Below are 19,114 nucleotides of genomic sequence, written 5' to 3' on the forward strand. Positions count from 1 at the left end.
CCTTATAAATTTTAAAAGTCGTTATTCTTGCTGACCTCAACACTTCTTTGAAGATAAAGAAAGAGAGGGAGAGAGTGGAATGGCATGAGCTTTGATTGGAAGGGTTTTTCTCTCTGCTTCAATTCAAAGGCTCTACGAGAACACTATAACAAGTTTAAGAAATAATGCGCACGAATATTTAGTTCACGAACTAAAGCTTCAACTGAGTCAACATGGACCATTACTCCAAGCCTCCAACTCTCTTTAGTCATAAATATAAATATACCAGATATAACATATTTAACACTAAATGAATACATTTAGGAAATAAATTTAAACATGCTGATATGTAAATATTTTATTATTAAAATAATATCGTGGATACAAAACGAACCTTAATAAAATATTAAAAAGAAATAAAATTTCAATCAATGAACTAATTTCTCTCCTTTTTTTTTTTTCACGAAGGTTGTAACATCTCACATCATTAAGGGGAGTGGATCATGTAAGCTTTATATGTATATTCCCATCTCTACCTGGCATGAGGTATTTTGGGAACTCACTAGCTTCGGGTTCCGTAGGAACTCCGAAGTAAAGCGAGTTCGCGCGTGAGCAATCTCAGGTAGGGGTGGGCACGGGCTGGGTCGGGCCCAAATTTGACGGGACCGGACTGGAGCCAGGTGCAAAAGAGATGGGCCGGGTCCACAGGTCCTTGGTTTTTTTTTTTGAAATATTGTGTAAAAAATGAAGCAGCGAAGAATGGAGAATTCAATTTTGGGAAAGTACGTGTGGGGTCTATTGTAAGTCACCTAACCCACTTTTCGAATTTGGATTCTCTTTAGATATTCTTTGTGAGGATTTAGAAATTCGTAAATATTGTCCGTTTATTTTACATCATGGGATCATAAATTATTTTAATTTAAAATTAAATACAAATAACATCTTATGAAAATAAACTGTACTATTTATAATGAATTGATATGATTTATAGATCCTCGTAATCCTCGCATAGGATTTGGAAAGGATCTGTTGGCCACTCTACCCCTCTCACACCAACCAACAGACTACTAAAATGGGACAAAATGAATGACGTGTGGGATCCACTTAGTTATTGACCAAAAATATATCAAGTCGTCTCATTAAATTAAGCTTATACAATAAAATCCTAAAAGTCTCTTATTCTTCCACACCTGAAAGAACACTCCTTTGAAGAGATAAAAAAGAAAAAGAAAAAAAAACAGAGAGAGAGAGAGAGAGAGAGTGAAATGGCAGGAGCTTTGCCAGGTTATGAATCAATTCGTAATCTCAGAAGTTTGCGTTATATCGATCTATCCCACACTGGAATCAGAAGGCTACCAGATATAATATGCACTCTCTACAATCTGGAGACTTTACTGTTAGCACACTGTTCCTCTCTCATCGAATTGCCTGCAGATATGCACAAGTTGATTAATCTGCGACATGTTGATATCAGTGGAACTAACATAAAAGACATGCCATTGCGGATGGGTAGATTAACAAATCTGAGAAGTTTGTCCACTTTCGTTGTGGGTAAATCTACTGGGGCAAGCATCAGAGAATTGGGGGAGCTTCCAAATATTATGGGAAAACTTTCTATTTTGAAGCTGCATGATGGTGTCGATGCTGAGGATGCTTTGCAGGCCAATTTGAAGGGTAAACAATATCTCAAGGAGTTAACATTGAAGTGGAGAGATGATGCCCGAATTTGTAGGGATTACCACAATGACAGAGATGTACTTGACAAGCTCCAGCCGCCCATAAATTTGGAAAAATTGACCATCGAATTCTATGGCAGAAACCGCTTCCCCAATTGGTTGGGAGACTCTTCATTCTCTTGTGTACAATTCATGCGTCTCAGTCATTGTAGTTGTCTGTCCTTGCCATCACTTGGGCAGCTGCCAACTCTCAAAGTGCTCTTTATCGGAGGGTTGAATTTCCTATCAACAGTAAGCCCTCGGTTCTATGGCGATGGAGATCAACCATTCCAGCGTCTGGAGAAGTTGGCCTTTGTGGAGATGCCAGAGTGGGAGGACTGGCTACCAAGTGGAGGACAAAGTCCAGTCTTTCCTCGACTCGAGGAGCTGGTTTTAAAGAAGTGTCCCAAGCTGAGAGGAAACTTGCCCAATCATCTTCCTTCCTTGAAAAAACTCTCAGTGTCTGGCTGTGGGGTTTTACATGAAAGGGCCACCACTACCTTTAATGTGGAGTTGCAACATTCTGTTGAAGAATTAACTCTAGACGGGTGCCCAATTCTGTTATCATTACTGGGTAAAGAGTTCCTGACCTCGCTTCAGAAACTTGAGATTGGAAATTTTGTCAATATAGAGGGTTTGCTCAATAAAATGGTGCGTGATAGCAATCATCTTCAAATGTTGAGTATTTGGAATTGTCCATCCTTGATGGTGTTTCCTAGTGGTAGGCTACCCACTGCATTGACATCACTTCATTTGCAAGAGTGTCCATCTCTGTCGTCATTCCCTAGAGATGGTCTACCCACTATGTTGAAATTACTTGAAATAACAAATTGCAGGAAATTAGAATTTCTAGCCCATGAGATGATACCGAAATCTGCCTACCTTGAAACTCTAAATATATCTTGTAGCTGTGATTCACTAAGGTCCTTCCCGTTGGGCCTTTTTCCCCAACTGAGGGATCTTTCAATCCGGAGCTGTGTGAATCTTGAATCTCTTTCCTTTGAAGCAGTTGATGAAAAAATCAGCCATCTCAAATCCCTTTCAGTCTTCGGATGCAAAAATTTGAGGTCATTTCCCAAACAACTCCACGCCTTCAATGACCTTCGGGAATTGAGAATATCCGCTCTTCCAAACCTTGAGTCAGTTGCAGAAGAGGGTTTGCCTCTCAATTTAGAAGTCTTTGAAGTCTGTTATTGTGATAAACTCAAGCCTTCAGAAAAGTGGGGATTGGAAGGAAGCTTTATTCGACAGTTTTCAATTGGTGGGAGGGGAAGCGAGGATCTCTTCGGGACGTTGCTGAAGGATAAGCGGCTCCCTACTACTCTTAACAATCTCTACATCTATGGATTACCTAGTCTTAAATCTTTTGACGGGAAAGGACTTCAGCACCTTACTTCTCTAAAGAGGCTACAAATTCATTGTTGTGATAATCTCGAATTCCTTCCAAAAGAGGGGTTGCCAATATCTCTTTCTTTTCTAAGCATCGAACGGTGTTCTTCCCTGAAGAAAAGGTATCAGAATAAAAGAGGGGACGACTGGTCCAAGATAGCTGGCATTCCTTGCATACAGATTGATGGGAAAGTGATGAAATGAGCTTCTGGAGTACGTTTTGGTTCTCATTTCTGCAAATGAAAGTCAGGTATGTTGCCTCACTTGTTTAATTTTTGTTGTTCAATTGCCTATTCTTGAGTTACCTATGGAAATTTCTAGGTTATGTAATCCAATACTTTTATTATATAATTTCAGTAAAGCCTACTGAATGATCTTTAATTAAATTACTTCAATTTCCACGTAATATGCAACTGAACCGTCGAGCAGCTCAGACTTCCTTGTCGTTCTTATTTCTTACTCAATTTAATCAACTATGATTGTGTCAGTTTAAATTGGCATATTTTAGGCTTTTGTAGATTATGGCATATATATCTGCAGAAATTTCACCTTGACTTTTATGTTCTTACCAATATTATTATGAGTCATATATTAACAGTGCAATTTCAACTACTCGTATCCTTTCATACATCTTGCCCTCTAATTTTTACTAAAAGTCGGGACAATCTCCTGGGACTTATTTATGTGCGGGATTCATTGGTGCAGAGAACCGTGAAACTGTGCAAAGTTAGTGGTCCTTAAATGGTGGTCAGGCATGAGTATGATTCTCCGGCCTGCATGGGAAGAGTAAACCCGGTCCTTCGATGTGATATTCCCTCATACTGTTGCTATTTTCTGGTTGGTGTTGGTGTAGACATGTTTTTCTGCAAACCTATCAGTTGAAGATTGCACCCCGGCACGTCGGCAAGTTTAATTTACATTTTGTTTTCCATTTTCATCATTATTTAAATCGCTTCGTTGAGCATGTGAATCCCACATTAGGAAATTAAACCTTGTATAATGGTTTAAATGATATTGGACCTCTCCACTTATTGCTAATTGGTTTGGAGTTGGATGTTCGCACTGTATCACATTCTACTCTAGTAACACATATATTCCCTTTTAAGACATGCAACAAGTCTTATTATACAGTGTCGGAATTTAGTTTAAAAAGCTGCGACAGTTTGGTGTAAAATTCCTTTATCATCTGGAATCACGTTTAGCTCTTTAGCATTTTGGTTGGTTGGTGTAAAACTAATGTGAATACTGGCTCTGCGATGTCGAGCGGTCTGAAACTCTGACCCAACGGATTGCATCTGACGGGAAGGAACCTCCATCGACCTTCTTATCGATTTCCTGTGTGAGGTTCTCTGGAGGAATACATGTGCAGGTAGGTACCGATACTCTCTCATTTAGATTGTAGACAGAATCATCTGATTAAAGAACAAAAGTTGGAGCTTGAAGGCTTCTTTGTAATGTTATGTGTACACTCCCTCAACGGGAAGTGGAAGTCCTTTTCCCTATTATTCTTATTCGGTTCTTTGCGTGATGTACAGTTAGAAACTAAAGGTTGAGTATGATTTTGCTCGGTAAACATTCCTTCTGTACATTCATCTTTATATAGACGTTACAAAGGAGAGTTTGATGTTGAACAAATTCTTGTATAATAAACAGATAATACAAGTGATAATTACATTAATCCACAATACAAAATTCAAATAAGATCGCATCTAGGACTGATCAGCATCTTTGAAAGAATCTTGCATTTGTTGCGGCTTATGTTGGCAAGAGGAAATATTTGAATTTCCTTTTGACGGGTTGGATGGTTTTTCACGGTTATATGAAGGTTCTAAAAAAAGTTAGTCAGGCAACTGGGCAGAGGAAATGTGTTTAAGTTGGGATTTAGACCTTTTTATTTATTTATTTATTTTAATTAAATTATTTAATATAGTATATAAATAAACGTCTCTTATATTGCAAACGTGGGGAACAATTATTTAATGAGTGTTTATCTAAGTATTTAATAAGTCTCTTAAATTTATTGAAAAAATAAAATGTAAAGCGAAAGTTATCCATTTTATGTCTAGATGAGAGTCGCGATCTAAGTGGGTCTAGGCTGTCGCTAGGTAGGTCCATGTGCCATTTCTTAATTTCAAAAGCCTAGAAATTAATCGTGGTGGTGGCCAGCCGCCTAGCGCCTAGGCGGGGATTTTTAGAATAGTGAATTATACACATATTTAATTCGTAAGTTACGTAAATCTAACAATTTCATATTTTTGGTTAAAGCTGTAATATAATTTGTTTAGCAAGTAAGTTGGACTACTCTTCATATTGCCAATATGAAGTTCAACGGCCACATTGCTCCACGTTATCCAATTTGCATTGCGCACATGTTAAGCTTGAAATTCGACACACGTGTATGAATCTCACATCGGAGAAAGAAGAAAATTTGCATATCCAATATCTTAGTGGATAGGATATTGAGTTTCACCCATGCATCTTTAGTTCGAAACTCCATCTCTCCATAATTGTTTGTAATAGTTCCGAACGTTCCGCGTTTCTTTAATAAAAATAAATAATTATAAAATAAGTAAGTTGAGCTGCTCTCAAAAGTAATTTACATTTTCATTGGATGCTCACCAAAAATAAAGATGCCCAGATGCTCATCCTCTCAAAAGTGGAGTACAAATCATTTGCAGATGTCTCCCACTAAGTTAATCATTGGCCACACTACACGTCTTGATTTGGTTTGGTATGATTTAGTTCTCGCCGGCCACACTACATGTATGTATTGTTGCGAGACGTTTTGATTCAATGATACCAAAAAGCACGACTCCAAGTCTTACAAGTCTTCAAGTCAGTCAATTATACTGAGACTATATACAATCTCAAAAAAAAAAGGATTTACAGTTCATCTGAATCCCTTTCAAAGAAGACAGAAATGGCTGGATCTTTCATGGGACAAGATTTTCTCTCCGCATCTGTCCACGTGCTGTGTGACCAGATGGCGTCAAGGGAGTTGCGCGACTTATTCTTCCAAAGGAATCTTGACGACGATTCACTCAACAAACTGGGGGGGAAGCTGTCGACTCTTTGTGCAGTGCTCAACTATGCAAAACAACAGCAAGTTACAAACCCTGCTGTGAGAGACTGGCTTGGAAAGCTTCGAGACGTCGTCTTTGATGTGGAGGACCTACTAGGTAAGATCACCAGTACTAGTAGTACTGCACAAGTTTTACAACGACCAACAGATGGATTGACGACCAAGGTGTTGAACTTCCTCTCCACTTCTTTCAATCTTTGCAATAATAATCGAGGCGTGGATTCTAGGATTGAAGAGTTATTACAAATCTTAGAACATCTTGCAGAACAGAAAGATAGCTTGTTCGACGAAATGGTTAGAGCTCTATATTTATATATCTTTGATTTTATTTTATACACAAAACTACAGTAATATGCGATGATAACCACACATTTTTTCTCCTCCCATACTTTCATGTTTAATTATATTGGTTGTTTCCCATAGCAAAACCACTTTTTAGTTCTTGTAGTTCGCACAAAGGAAGACCTACATTCATGTTTAATTATGTTGATTGTTTCCGATTGATTTATTTGCTTAGTCAACCCATAGCAAAACCACTTTTTAGTTCTTGTAGTTCGTACAAAGTAAGAGCTCATTTGGTAAGTGTTTTTAAGCAACTGAAAGCGTTTTTAGATAAAATGTTTTTTGACCTAAAATTTAGTAAAAATGCAAGTTAATTTTGAAAAAACACTTGCAGTGTTTCCAGCAAGAAGACATAACAAGCGCTTTTAGCAGGAAGCACCTCAAGTGCTTTTGGAACCCAAAAACATTTTATTTAAAAGCGATTTTAGTCATTTAAAAGCTCTTGCCAAACGAGTCCTAAGTTCTGTTAATTTCTTGTCCAGCGCTTCCTTTCCCTCATTTTCTCTCCCCACACCAACCTTTCCTCGAGAGTCGAAGACCACCGCTGCAATGCAGCCACCTCCTCCACCCATTGCGTGTGCATTATGTTGAGCTACAAGTCGATCACTTGCGCTTATTTCCTTTTAGTGAAAGTTGATTCTCATTCACCATTTTCCATTTCTGAAGCCTCCTATGTTTGCGCTTATTTCCTTTCGAGTCCCAATGAACATTACATATGCATGCACAGGGATTTCAAAATCACTACTTGGAGAAGTCCTTAAAAACCCCTCATATTCAAGCCAAATTCCCTCCCCAAGTTTCCCACTTGAAGAAGTACATATCCTTTGACAAGCTCCCTTAACATCATACTTTCTTCATTTCTCTAATTTTGAGCCACTATTACAGCACTAAGATCACACACACACTCACATAATACTAATTCCATCTCTGTATTTTCCAAAATGTAGGCGGATCTTTGGGATGAGAGACCTGCAAGCTCTTCACCCAACAAGGAAATTTACGAGCCTAGACAGAAGAAAAAGGTAATGAACACAATTCGATCATTAATCATATCTTTGAAAGAAAAGTAGCCATATATAGTTTCCCTTACATATTCTTGCTAGATTTTTACATTGGTTATAGTTCTTACTCATTTTCTTTTGTAGGCTGCTTCAGCAGAATTGACCTTTTTATTCATTGGCCTCTGCCTAGAGATTTTGTCCATTGCATTTGATCAGGCTTCCTCTCCAAGTAAGCCCCATTATGCATTGTTTGGTATGTTGCTGGCTATTGTGGGGGTACTCATTTCCGCCTTGGAGTTCATTTACAAAGGTATAAAAGGAAAAGTTGTACTGAGGAGGTGGGGAAAGCTGTGGTGGTTTTATTATCCTCCGCCTCCCTGTTACAAGCTTTTGGGTACCGTCATTGAAATTTATGGATTAGTCGGTGGCATTGCTCAGTGTGTTTCGTCTATAATTCAATATGTCTACTTCTCTCGGCATTTGGATAGTCCTTTCAAAGTCTCCCTTTTGCCTGCCATCCTTGTCCTATGTTTGATTACTTCAAGATTAAGTGAAGATCGAATGCGGATTAGAGATGGGGCAGGTGGCAGGTCACTAGAAAATTACACCATCCAATCTGGTTGATTGAATTATTACACCAATTTGTGCTTATGTGCTTCTCCCAGATCCCTTAAAATGCTGGAAACTGATGCAATCAATAGTACTGTCGATTGGAGAAGGGGCAGGTGCCTGTAAAATTTTCTTTTAGCAGTGGAGTTGGCTCAACCAAAAGACTCTCCCAATTGCGCACATTGTTTATGCTTGAGCAAGCCGATAAACTGGATGTATTGCTTTCATTTCATTTATATATATGCTTTCTAGATATCGTTTGCTTACTCACTTGTGGATTTTGATTTCACAATGTACCCTCTTCACAAAAAGTTTCAGGGCAGCGGAAACCTTAAAAGACGCAGACATTGATATATAAAATGCACATAAAGATTTAAACTGCATATATAATTGCTTACTAGATTACAATGTGGATTTGAGAAGGACATTGACTTCTTTTGTGGTGGGCAAATTAACTGGTTCAACCCTCAAAGAACCGGGGGCGCTTACTTATCTCTCAAAAAATTGAGAATAAATGAATGTCCAGGCCTGTTACCATTACTAGGCAGAGTTGCTGCCTTCGCTTCGAGGACTTAAGATTGAGAATTGTGCTGATATAGAATGTTTTAGCAGAAACATGGTGCAAAACATCCGTCATCTTCAATGTTTGACTGTACACCGGTGTCCATCCCTGTTATCATTCTCCACAGATGGTCTACACAGAAGATTGACATCACTCGATTTGTAATTGTTTCCGTCCCTGCTGTCATTCCCTAGAGATGGTCTACCTAGTACTTTGACATCACTTTCTATAGACCATTGTCCAAGGTTATCATTCCTACATCATGAGATGATCACCAAAATTCACATCCCTGAAACGTCTGGTTCAATACTGCACCTGTGATTCGCTTCATTCCTTCTCATTGGCCTTTTTTCCATGCTTAAGGATCTTTCAATCAGCTAGTGTGTGAATCTCGAATCCATTTATTCTGAAGAATGTGATGAAAATCTCAGCCATCTCAATGACTTGAAGATCGAAAAGTGTCCAAATCTGTTCACTTTCCCTGAAGGAGGCTTGCCTGCCCCCAACCTGATTTCCTTGAAAGTCATAGATTGCGAGAACTTAAAAGTCATTTCCTAAAGGAATTCACACTCTCACTGCCCTTAAAAAATTGTACATGGAGGGTCTTCGATATCTTGTGTCATTTGCAGAAGGGGGTTTGCCTCCCAACCTACAAGAATTTAGAGTCATTCATTGTAACACACTCAAACCTTCAGAGGAGTGGGGTTTGCACAGACTTGGCTCCCTTAAAAAATTCACGAATTGGGGAAGTGAGGATCCATAAGAGATGTTGCTCAACGATCATCTGCTTCCTACCACTCTTATCACTCTCGGTATTTGTCATCTATCAAGTCCAAAATCTTTGGATGGAAAGGGACTTCAACACCTCACTTCTCTTCAGAACCTAGGATTTTGGTGGTGCTCCAGTCTCGAATCTCTCCCAGGATCGGTGCTTCAACACTTACTTCTCTTCAAAATCTACGAATTTTTGGGTCTCCGAGGCTCCAGTTCCTGCCAGAAGTGGGCTTGCCGGAATCTCTTTATTTGCTACACATCATTGGCTGCCCCTCGCTGACCCAACGGTGCTAGACAAAAATCAGGGAAGATTGGGCGAAGATTGCTCACATTCCTTGTATAAGAATACATAACGAAGTGATCATATGAGACAGGTATGTGGAACCACTTATCAAAGGAATCCATTACTTAACTGGTTTTCCATGCTCTTCTGCAAATTCAGGATTCAAATCGAAAACAAAACCTATATGCGCATTGCACAAACTATACTCATTTCAAACGGTTAAATCTAAAACATAGTGCATTTCCTTAATTCCCACTGAACATATAATTCAGAGCTAGGCTTGCATATCCATATTGAACTTCAAAGATTTTACAGCATCTGATAAAAATCTTCATGTTCATAACTTTACCTGTCATTCCAGAGCTTCCGCTTGCAAGGATTTCTTTGTCTGTCATTGCGCGAGGAGGGTTTGCAATTTTACAGTACTATTTCTTTCATCAGTTATGTAAATGCGTAGACAAATCCTGTAATATCTGTTAGACGGTTGATTTCATGGTCTGAAACCGAAAGCATTCGTTCTTCTCAAGAACACAACAGTTGACAATTGTAATGTGGTAATAGAACTATCAATGAACATTGCGGATGAACCGTTATTAACATATTGTTCTTTTCATCATCATTATTTCCAAGAATTTGAAGGGCTCTCCCTTCTGTTATACTGTTCTCGCTGTATCACCTCGAGGCCCAAATTTAAGAGGAAGCGAGTAGAAGTTGAAAAATTGTGCAGAACTCGCTTTTGGGTAAAGCGACAAACTGAAATCTAAGAGGCGAACTGAGACATAAGGGGGGGGGGGGGGGGGAATAAAACACGAGGCGGAACAATAAGTATACCATATTCAAATCACCACTAACAGTACTATAGGCACCATGAGTTTTCTAAAATTTAGTTACAATATTGTGTAGCAGATAAGTTCTTTAACAAAATAAGTTCGAAAAAGGGACCTGAAATAAACAAATCAAGCACATCCACAAAATTAAAATCTGAAAAGTCTCAAAATCCAGCTTCAATGGGTTCGATCCCTCCTTTGTTGCATCATATCATGCTTTCTGTAAAGCACAAACATTACAAGCAATGAGTGGACATCGAACGACTGGTACAGAACCATAATTACGGGCATTAGAAGACTGGATCAATCTAAATTACCTGCATTGGGAGGTACAACTTAAACTCAGGAGGAAGTTCCTCTTCAGAGTACAAGCGGTCAGAGAAATATATCCTCCTCAGGCGGCAATTTGCATGAACCTGAACTCGCAGTGTCTCCACATAGTTTGTTCCATAGGCTCTCCTGGTAAAATCAGCCAGATTAAACTGGATTTGATTCCAGCCATCATCCATCCTCAGCGGCATAGTGCAGATATACGGCTTCACTCGAGTTACAGCCTACAAAACAAAATTAAATACATAACCTCTTGTATCTTGTATCACTTCGACATTTCTACAGCAGCATGATCACTCCAATGCGGAGCATTATTAGTCACAGCGTTATAAATTCAAATCAGAATCCTTCAGCAGTCAAACTAATAGCACGTAAACGTTCACCAGAACTCCTACTAGTCCAAAACTTTACCTACCATTTTCAGTCATAAATCCCAAAAGACAGAATACAAGACACACACTATACTAAGAATCACTGAGCAACAATCTACTAGGTGACCAATTAGTTTGTATCCTACACTGCTCAACTCGAAATGGCGGGCAATCTCCAAGGAAGCATATCAATGAGATTTTATTGTCCCAGTTAGTCAACCCTGTCAATGCCTCATCTATTCGCCATATTACTCTCCCACCTTGGACTGAACCTCGGGACATGATTTTCCCCAACATATTCATGACACAAATGCAACACACCAGACATTGTGGATAATATTAACAAAGAAATCAGAATGAAATATGACTAATTTTATGTCAAATGAATCTTAAAAGACAACCATAAACGTTGTGAAATATAGATATCTTTGAGACAGACATAAGAAGCATTACGGTGTACCAGAATATTCCCTGAAATACCAAATGGAAAAAAGAAGAAGAAAACAGAGAACAACAAGATCAACCCATTATGCAGTTGATAAACATCAATAAACATGGGCAAACTTACACACTTGAAAATTGGAAGCTCGAAAACGTCGCCTGACATTCTTGTCATCCAGAATTTGAATCTCAAATGTGAAATATTTCTTCAGATTCTTCACAATCATAACCAGGAATGGAAGCTTTATACTCAGTGTAGCTGATGGGTCTGCCGGGCAAGTAATGTATGTGGACTGGATGTTCGACCCAACTATTTCAAGAACATTGGATTGTATGTCTTCATCCTGTGGTCTTTTTATATGCCCATCAACAACTGCTCAACAAAACAAATACATAATATCAAACCAGGCACAAGTTACTCCATCATCATGTCGATACCTCAAAGGCATGCACCTACTAATAACGCCTGAAGTAGAAAAATAGTTGTTTTCACTATAGCATAAGAAATGCCCCACAGTCCAATACAAACATAAATCTACATACATTCCAATATGCACATGCCTCATTATTTACTTTGTCAGGAACACACTTAAGAAACTCTCAAATTTAATTGTATATCAAAGTGTTAAGGGATCCATCCATCTGTCGATTTTTGTCGCTAATGCTCCTATCAGAAGATTAGGTGCTCAGCAGTCACCAATGTTAACAGAAATACATGGCGAACTAACATGGATGTAGCATGCCGAGCATGAAGACAATAAATCTCCATACTTAACTGGATTAACACAATATTAACTCAATCAGGAAACAAGGTCTCGGCCTACACATTCAAACAGAAAAGAAAAACTCCCTTGACGATAAGAGAGATGGATAGCAATGACGAAGACAATATTGAACCATGATTAAGCACTTTCAGGTACCAAACTATTAAAAGCATACAAGCCACGTTGTCCTTGTGCTACCACTTCAAAAGTGTTTGATCAAAAGTGTGATTAAGACTACTTTGTCAACTCAGCTCACAATTTAGGAGAAAAAAAATGTGAAAGATGTAAACAACACTGAAGAGTCATAATGCATCATCGCACATTGATATTCGTAACAGGTTGAATTTCACAAGAATCTCGAAATTTAATCAATATATTTAGAGTCAAAACCACTAACCTTCTTTATCCCAAATCTGCAAAGGTTTACTCCTGAATATTCAAAACAATGCACAGCTTAACATCAATGTTACAACTGCAAGGATAGGAAAACATTCCAAATATGAGAGAAAAAGACAACATACCCGAGGCTGTATAGAATGGACAGAAATCCGGATTGAAACGTGTTCTTGAACATTTTTCTTTTAATTCGAGCTGCAACGAAAGAACAACCATCTTACATTATAAATTAAAATAAAAAAAATTGAAATCCCAGTAATTTGAGCTACACAATAAATAACTTATACAATGAAACAGAATATTAAGTATTTTCTATGCACTAAAATTACTCAAAACGCAACTGAAGCATGATTAAACAAAGTTAATTACTTCAAAGCTAATCAATATGGATCAAAACATACCTAAAACAAAAAAAAAAAAAAAAAAAAAGAAATCTAAAAAGGGTTTAAAAAATTCACACATACTTTATATATTAAAAACGATAGGTTGCTACTTTGTGATCGAAGGTCACGTGTTCGAGTCTGCATATGATAAACGTTCCCCCCACCCCTGCAAAGCGGGGAGCTTGTTGGCTTGGATCGCCCTTTTTCTATAAACGATACTATAATCTACACTAAATTTCGAGGACGAAGACACGAACTCGGGTGCAGAGAGCTGTAGCCAGTATTCTATCAATCATAGAATATGAACCCTAGTTATTCATTCTTGCAAAGAATTTGTACACAAATCTAGAAGCTATCTCTAACCCTAAATTAGATTAGCACTAAGAAAAAAAAAAATTGAAGTCGGACGGAATTGCAATTTACCCGGGAAACAGTCCTCCTTTCAACACCGACGGGAATTGCAGGACTTTGCGAGCCCCTCAAAAGCCCTAACGCTCGCTCATACACCGATTGCAAATTCCTCTCGTCCCGTTCTTTTTAACAATTTTTTACTTAATTTCGTAAAGACTATAATACCCTTGCTGACGACGTTCTAGTTCCCGCAATATTGGAGGATAAAAATGGAAAATTGGCTCTAGAGAATGCCATTTTTCAAATTTCACGAGAAAAAGACTCGTAGTAAAACAGGACCGCCGCTCTGCCTCCGTCGGCGGTTGATGAGTCTGACTTCGCAGCTTCCATCTCAGTACCGGCCCCTGTTCGCCGCCGTCACCCAATACGCCCGCCAAAAGGACCTCCAAAAGGGTAAGTCACTCCACGCTCATTTAATCAAAGCCGGTTCCATATCTTGCGTATACATCGCCAACGCCGTCGTCAACCTCTACGCCAAATGCGGCAACTTGCCCGGAGCCCATCTTGTGTTTGACGCCATTCCCGAGAAGGACGTCGTCTCCTGGAACTCCCTCATCAATGGCTACTCCCAGCAGGGTCTCCGAGCCTCCTCCCTCGTCGTCGTCGAGCTTTTTCGGCGCATGCGGGCGGAGAACACGTTCCCTAATGCCCACACTTTTTCCGGCGTCTTCACGGCGGCGTCCAATGTGTCGGACGTTTCTTGCGGCCGGCAAGTTCACGCGCTTGCTACCAAAGCTGCCAGCTTTTATGATGTGTTTGTTGGGAGTTCTCTTTTGAATATGTATTGTAAAGCGGGTCTTGTGTTGGATGCACGTAAGGTGTTTGATAGAATGCTCGAGAGGAATTCAGTTTCTTGGGCGACTATGATTTCTGGGTATGCAATGCAGCGGATGGCTGGGGATGCGTTGGCGCTTTTCGGGATGATGCGTAGGGATGTGGAGAAGGAAGAAGAGAATGAATTTGTTTTGACGAGTGTTCTTAGTGCGTTGGCGCTTCCTGAGTTTGTTGATACCGGTAAGCAAATTCATTGTCTTTCAGTGAAAGACGGGTTGATAGGTTTTGTTTCTGTTGAGAATGCGCTTGTAACCATGTATGCGAAATGTGGGAGCTTAGATGATGCACTTAGAACTTTTAAGTTGTCTGGTGATAAGAATTCTATCACATGGTCAGCAATGATAACTGGTTTTGCACAAAGTGGGGATTCCCAAAAGGCTCTGGACTTGTTTTCACATATGCATTTTGCTGGGGTTATCCCGAGTGAGTTCACTTTTGTTGGAGTCATCAATGCTTGTAGTGACATCGGTGCTCTTGAAGAAGGAAGACAAATTCATAGCTATTCATTAAAGATGGGTTTCGAATTCCAAATATATATAATGACAGCTTTGGTTGACATGTATGCCAAATGTGGTAGCGTTAGTGATGCCCGTAAGGGGTTTGATTATTTGAAAGAACCTGATATTGTTCTTTGGACTTCAATGATTGGAGGGTATGTGCAAAATGGGGAGAATGAAGCTGCTTTGAGTTTGTATTGCAGAATGCAGAGGGAGGGAATGATGCCTAATGAACTAACTATGGCTAGTGTCCTCAAAGCATGTTCGAGTCTAAGTGCTTTTGAACAAGGGAAGCAAATCCATGCCCGTACTGTCAAGTATGGGTTCAGTCTTGAAGTACCAATTGGAAGTGCTCTTTCAACCATGTATGCAAAGTGTGGGAATTTGGAAGACGGCAATCTGGTGTTTAGGAGGATGCCAATGAGGGATGCAGTAACTTGGAATGCAATGATATCAGGGCTTTCACAAAATGGGAGGGGCATCGAGGCTCTACAGCTCTTTGAGGAGATGCGGTTGGAGGACGCAAAACCAGATTATGTTACATTTGTGAATGTTCTTTCTGCTTGCAGCCATATGGGATCTGTCGAGAGAGGGTGGATATATTTTAAGATGATGTCTAATGAATTTGGCATAGCCCCAAGGGTGGAACATTATGCTTGCATGGTTGACATATTAAGCCGTGCTGGGAAGTTAGATGAAGCCAAAGAGTTTATAGAATCGGCAACTATTGATCATGGTATGTGTTTATGGCGTATTCTATTAAGTGCTTCTCGGAACTATCGTAATTACGAATTGGGAGCCTATGCTGGCGAGAAGTTAATGGAGTTGGGCTCACAAGAATCATCAGCTTATGTGTTGTTGTCAAGCATATATACTTCCTTGGGTAGGAGGGAAGATGTTGAGCGGGTAAGGAGCCTAATGAAACTCAGAGGAGTGAGTAAGGAGCCTGGGTGTAGCTGGATTGAACTGAAGAGTCAGGTTCATGTGTTTGTTGTTGGTGATGAAAAGCATCCACAAATTGAAAATATACGCCATGTGACCCAAAGGCTACTCAGGCATATGAAGGATGAAGATGACCAACCTTTGCCTATCATCTTCTGAAGCTCATGGTAACTATAAGTTATTCAGCAGGTTCCTGCATCGACATTCCATTATTCTTCAGGATTTTTTTGTTTTATTCTTTTCCTGGAAATTAAATTTGAGGATAACAGGCATCCATCTCTTTATTCCTTTTTGGCTTGGAATCATAAAGAATAGAATTAGGACATGATACAAGAAATTTCATCACAAGTTGCAACTAGAGATGATTTTTCTTCCGTATCTTGACTTCTTGTGGCATTATCAAAGCAATTTCATGACACTGAAAATTGTCGCTGTTAGTTTTTTCTTTATTCAACATGGGTATGTGAACAGATCTGTGTAGTTATTGCAAAACCTTGATCATTATTTATTGTCAGGCATCAAAGTGAGTTTTAAGTTATAGCACAAAATGATGAATCATGAGCCTTTTTCTCTGAAGTTCTAAACCATGGAATTATTATGATATTGGTATTAGAATCCCTAGGCTTCTCTTGTTTTGGGGGAAGTCTTATCGTGATCAAGATGATGATGATACTAATAGTGTGGACCAAGATGATTAGGTTAGTTGAGATTATATGGAGTTTTTTGCCCTTCATTGTTGTCGACATTTGGAAATTCATCATGGTATATCCTTGTTCTCTTGTAGTCTCTCACCTCTATTTGGTTGTTTTTGTCATGATGTTGGACGTGATTTTTGAATTTTGTATAAAATGATTATGATGATATGAGTTTGGTGGGGTCTGTCTAAATTTGCATTTTGGGTTTGGTTAATTTGGGTTTGATGTGTACTCATAATATGATATGAAGTTATTAGTTTATTAAGGTGGTTCATTTGAAATTGATGATTGAATAAGACATTGGAATGTGAATTTTCATGCATTTTGTAATTCTAAGTCTGCATTTGGATGCTCTATGTTAATGTGTTCAATTACATTAGAAACTAGCCTTACGTTACTGCCTTGATTTATAATGGGCGTTTGACTGTATTTTCATGCCTGCTTCTTGGGTATTTGAGGGAAGGTATGAAGAAAATGATTGTAGGAAGGGAGGCTCATCGTTGATGTATGATTTAGCTAGGTTTTTGGTTCGGGGTATTCTTTCTTAAAAGAGTTTACTGATTGTCTGGTTTACATCTAATGAAAGATAGTACATCACAGCAGAGACCACTTGACATGAAGGTTTTCGCAAGCAGGTTCCAATAATCCAATCGATGCATGATTTCCTACCTGCTCCTGCTTTACAGTTTGTTTAACATTTCTTGCTATGCAGTAAGCGTTGCGAGAAGAAATGTCTCGGAATGCTGTGATGTCGATCTGCCATGAAAAGTAGACTTCATGTTCTGTCACTCGACTTCACTGATATTTCTCGCTCACGTCGAATGTTAACTTATTTCATATTATAAATCAATTGAATTTTAACTTAGTTCATGTTATAAATCACTCAATTGATGTGGGAGTTTTGCATCTTGTGTTAATTGGTTTCATGCCTTTCTCATGGCAGCAACAAGGTGACGGTAGTGGTGGGAAAGGTGAGTCAATAATTTAAGGATGCTATAACGTTTATTTGAGGTTATAGGTCCTGGGCCTTGTTTAAAGACAGTGGGCTTGGTCTTCGGGTTGTGCCACTTTGAGCCCAACTTGTAGAATCAAATTGCTTGTAAAGTTGAAATCCTTTAAATTAAATCCTTGCACTGTAAGTTTAAGTTGTTACGGAATAACTCAACAATGTATATCTAGTTTGGGGCATAATCACTAACAAGGAAAACCATATGAGAGTTGGTTCTCCAAAAAATAGAATTGAAAAATTAGCACACCTCTCATATGCTTCTCGATAAAATTACTTAAGTGATTTTATGGATAAACACATTTTATATGCTTCTTCGCATCGTGAGTTTGATTGATTACACTAGTGTCATATTGGTGTGAGCTTGATATGAGTGAGTTTAATATATTAACTATGGGATCAATCTGCTATATCTTTTTTTTTTTTCTACCTCTTTTCTCGTATAGAAATCACATTCATAAGTTTAATATATTGAACTGAAAATTCAAAATCACTTTCATAAAATGTAAATTTTCCGGTCCATTGTGGGAGTTTGATTCCTATATTATTGAAATGGTGCTCAATTTTCCGGCTCACTTGGAAGCCTTAGGCTTTTCACAGTAGTTTAGGTGAGTATGATGACTATACTTAAGAATTAGAAAGAATGAGTTTGATTCGTATTATACTACCGTTAAAAGTGGTTTCAATTTGATAAGGTTGAGTTCTACGTATTAAATATGAGATCTCTCTGCTTGTTCTTTTTTTTTCCCGTGTTTATGATGTTTACGGTTTTTCTCTCTTATATTTTGTTACATAGATACGACAATCACGAATTTAATATATTAAATTAGAAAAATAAATCACACTCATAGCAATCAAATTCATAGCCTACTGCAAAATTTTGACCTATGTCATTGATATCGGAAAGGGATTCTCTTTTTTCCTAGGAATCTTGCAATTGTGTCCGCTCATCATATATCGTGTCGTCAATTTTCGTTAGGTACTATTTATATTTAAATTTTAAATAATTTATGATCGTACAATGTTAGATTAACGAACACGATTGCAGAATCCCTAGAAAAATAATTTGATGAAGATCCTTTTCCATTGAAATCACTCAAATTTGCTGTCTAATGTGGAAGACCTTACTAAAATGGACAAGAATTGTTTGCCCTCCCACTTTCGGTGCCCTCTCGTGCCCTTCTGTTTGTGTGGTTACGGTTAAGTTACGTCAACATTTTATATTACTATTCATTTTTATCTTATTATCTCTAAAAAATAATATAAAATATTGACGTAACTTAACCGTAACCATATAAAACAGAAAAACGCTGGAAGACACCAAAAATTGAAGGACATACAATCCTTGTCCTACTAAAATACCTGCTCAAAATCCAATTTAGACCCAATTTTTTTGAAGAAATTTTCAGTGTTCAAAATACCGACCTCAATTTATATAATAATATATACCGTACCACTTCCTACTGTGAGTCACCTAAAAA

The 19,114-nt window shown here is 38.5% G+C and overlaps 4 protein-coding genes across 6 annotated transcripts; 3 read left to right on the forward strand and 1 right to left on the reverse strand.

Moving 5' to 3' along the window:
- Nucleotides 1–1,229: 1,229 nt before the first annotated feature.
- LOC137747644 (putative disease resistance protein At3g14460) lies at nt 1,230–4,192 on the forward strand. Its single transcript, XM_068487788.2, has 2 exons — nt 1,230–3,333; nt 3,789–4,192. Exon 1 carries the CDS (start codon nt 1,245–1,247, stop codon nt 3,285–3,287), a length of 2,043 nt encoding a protein of 680 aa, XP_068343889.1. The 5' UTR covers nt 1,230–1,244; the 3' UTR covers nt 3,288–3,333; nt 3,789–4,192.
- A 1,453-nt stretch (nt 4,193–5,645) lies between these two features.
- LOC137748508 (uncharacterized) lies at nt 5,646–8,370 on the forward strand. The gene is made up of 3 exons (XM_068488669.2): nt 5,646–6,459; nt 7,455–7,529; nt 7,653–8,370. The coding sequence occupies exons 1-3, from the start codon at nt 6,004–6,006 to the stop codon at nt 8,130–8,132; spliced, it is 1,011 nt and encodes a 336-aa protein (XP_068344770.1). The 5' UTR covers nt 5,646–6,003; the 3' UTR covers nt 8,133–8,370.
- Nucleotides 8,371–10,552: 2,182 nt separating this feature from the next.
- LOC137747542 (uncharacterized) lies at nt 10,553–13,807 on the reverse strand. 3 transcript variants are annotated; one of them, XM_088681313.1, is made up of 7 exons: nt 13,672–13,759; nt 13,330–13,533; nt 12,991–13,060; nt 12,867–12,898; nt 11,837–12,078; nt 10,881–11,117; nt 10,553–10,783 (listed from the first exon to the last, which is right to left on the reverse strand). In XM_088681313.1, the coding sequence occupies exons 3-7, from the start codon at nt 13,041–13,043 to the stop codon at nt 10,775–10,777; spliced, it is 573 nt and encodes a 190-aa protein (XP_088537439.1). In that variant the 5' UTR covers nt 13,044–13,060; nt 13,330–13,533; nt 13,672–13,759; the 3' UTR covers nt 10,553–10,774. The 3 variants fall into 3 exon arrangements, 2 of the variants coding, with proteins under 2 accessions (XP_088537439.1, XP_068343773.1); XR_015954149.1 differs by lacking the exon at nt 13,330–13,533 and having other exon boundaries at nt 11,833–12,078; nt 13,672–13,807; XM_068487672.2 differs by lacking the exon at nt 13,330–13,533 and having other exon boundaries at nt 13,672–13,803.
- A 71-nt stretch (nt 13,808–13,878) lies between these two features.
- On the forward strand, nt 13,879–16,470 carry LOC137748940 (Tetratricopeptide repeat (TPR)-like superfamily protein). Its single transcript, XM_068489131.2, has one exon. The coding sequence runs from the start codon at nt 13,890–13,892 to the stop codon at nt 16,089–16,091; it is 2,202 nt and encodes a 733-aa protein (XP_068345232.2). The 5' UTR covers nt 13,879–13,889; the 3' UTR covers nt 16,092–16,470.
- Nucleotides 16,471–19,114: the final 2,644 nt, after the last annotated feature.

The sequence above is a fragment of the Pyrus communis genome, chromosome 2, assembly GCF_041283825.1.
Source record: "Pyrus communis isolate YQ-2024b chromosome 2, ASM4128382v1, whole genome shotgun sequence".
Classification (NCBI taxonomy): Eukaryota; Viridiplantae; Streptophyta; class Magnoliopsida; order Rosales; family Rosaceae; genus Pyrus; species Pyrus communis.

What these genes read in the sequence shown, in the direction of transcription:
- LOC137748940 (XM_068489131.2), top strand. Translation starts at nt 13,890, where the DNA reads ATGCCATTTTTCAAATTTCACGAGAAAAAGACTCGTAGTAAAACAGGA.
- LOC137747644 (XM_068487788.2), top strand. Translation starts at nt 1,245, where the DNA reads ATGGCAGGAGCTTTGCCAGGTTATGAATCAATTCGTAATCTCAGAAGT.
- LOC137748508 (XM_068488669.2), top strand. Translation starts at nt 6,004, where the DNA reads ATGGCTGGATCTTTCATGGGACAAGATTTTCTCTCCGCATCTGTCCAC. An exon ending in ATAGCTTGTTCGACGAAATG is followed by an intron (nt 6,460 to 7,454) that starts GTTAGAGCTCTA and finishes TCCAAAATGTAG; the next exon opens with GCGGATCTTTGGGATGAGAG. An exon ending in AGCCTAGACAGAAGAAAAAG is followed by an intron (nt 7,530 to 7,652) that starts GTAATGAACACA and finishes TTTCTTTTGTAG; the next exon opens with GCTGCTTCAGCAGAATTGAC.
- LOC137747542 (XM_068487672.2), bottom strand. Translation starts at nt 13,043, where the DNA reads ATGTTCAAGAACACGTTTCAATCCGGATTTCTGTCCATTCTATACAGC. An exon ending in TCCATTCTATACAGCCTCGG is followed by an intron (nt 12,899 to 12,990) that starts GTATGTTGTCTT and finishes TTGAATATTCAG; the next exon opens with GAGTAAACCTTTGCAGATTT. An exon ending in TTCGAGCTTCCAATTTTCAA is followed by an intron (nt 11,118 to 11,836) that starts GTGTGTAAGTTT and finishes TTTGTTTTGTAG; the next exon opens with GCTGTAACTCGAGTGAAGCC.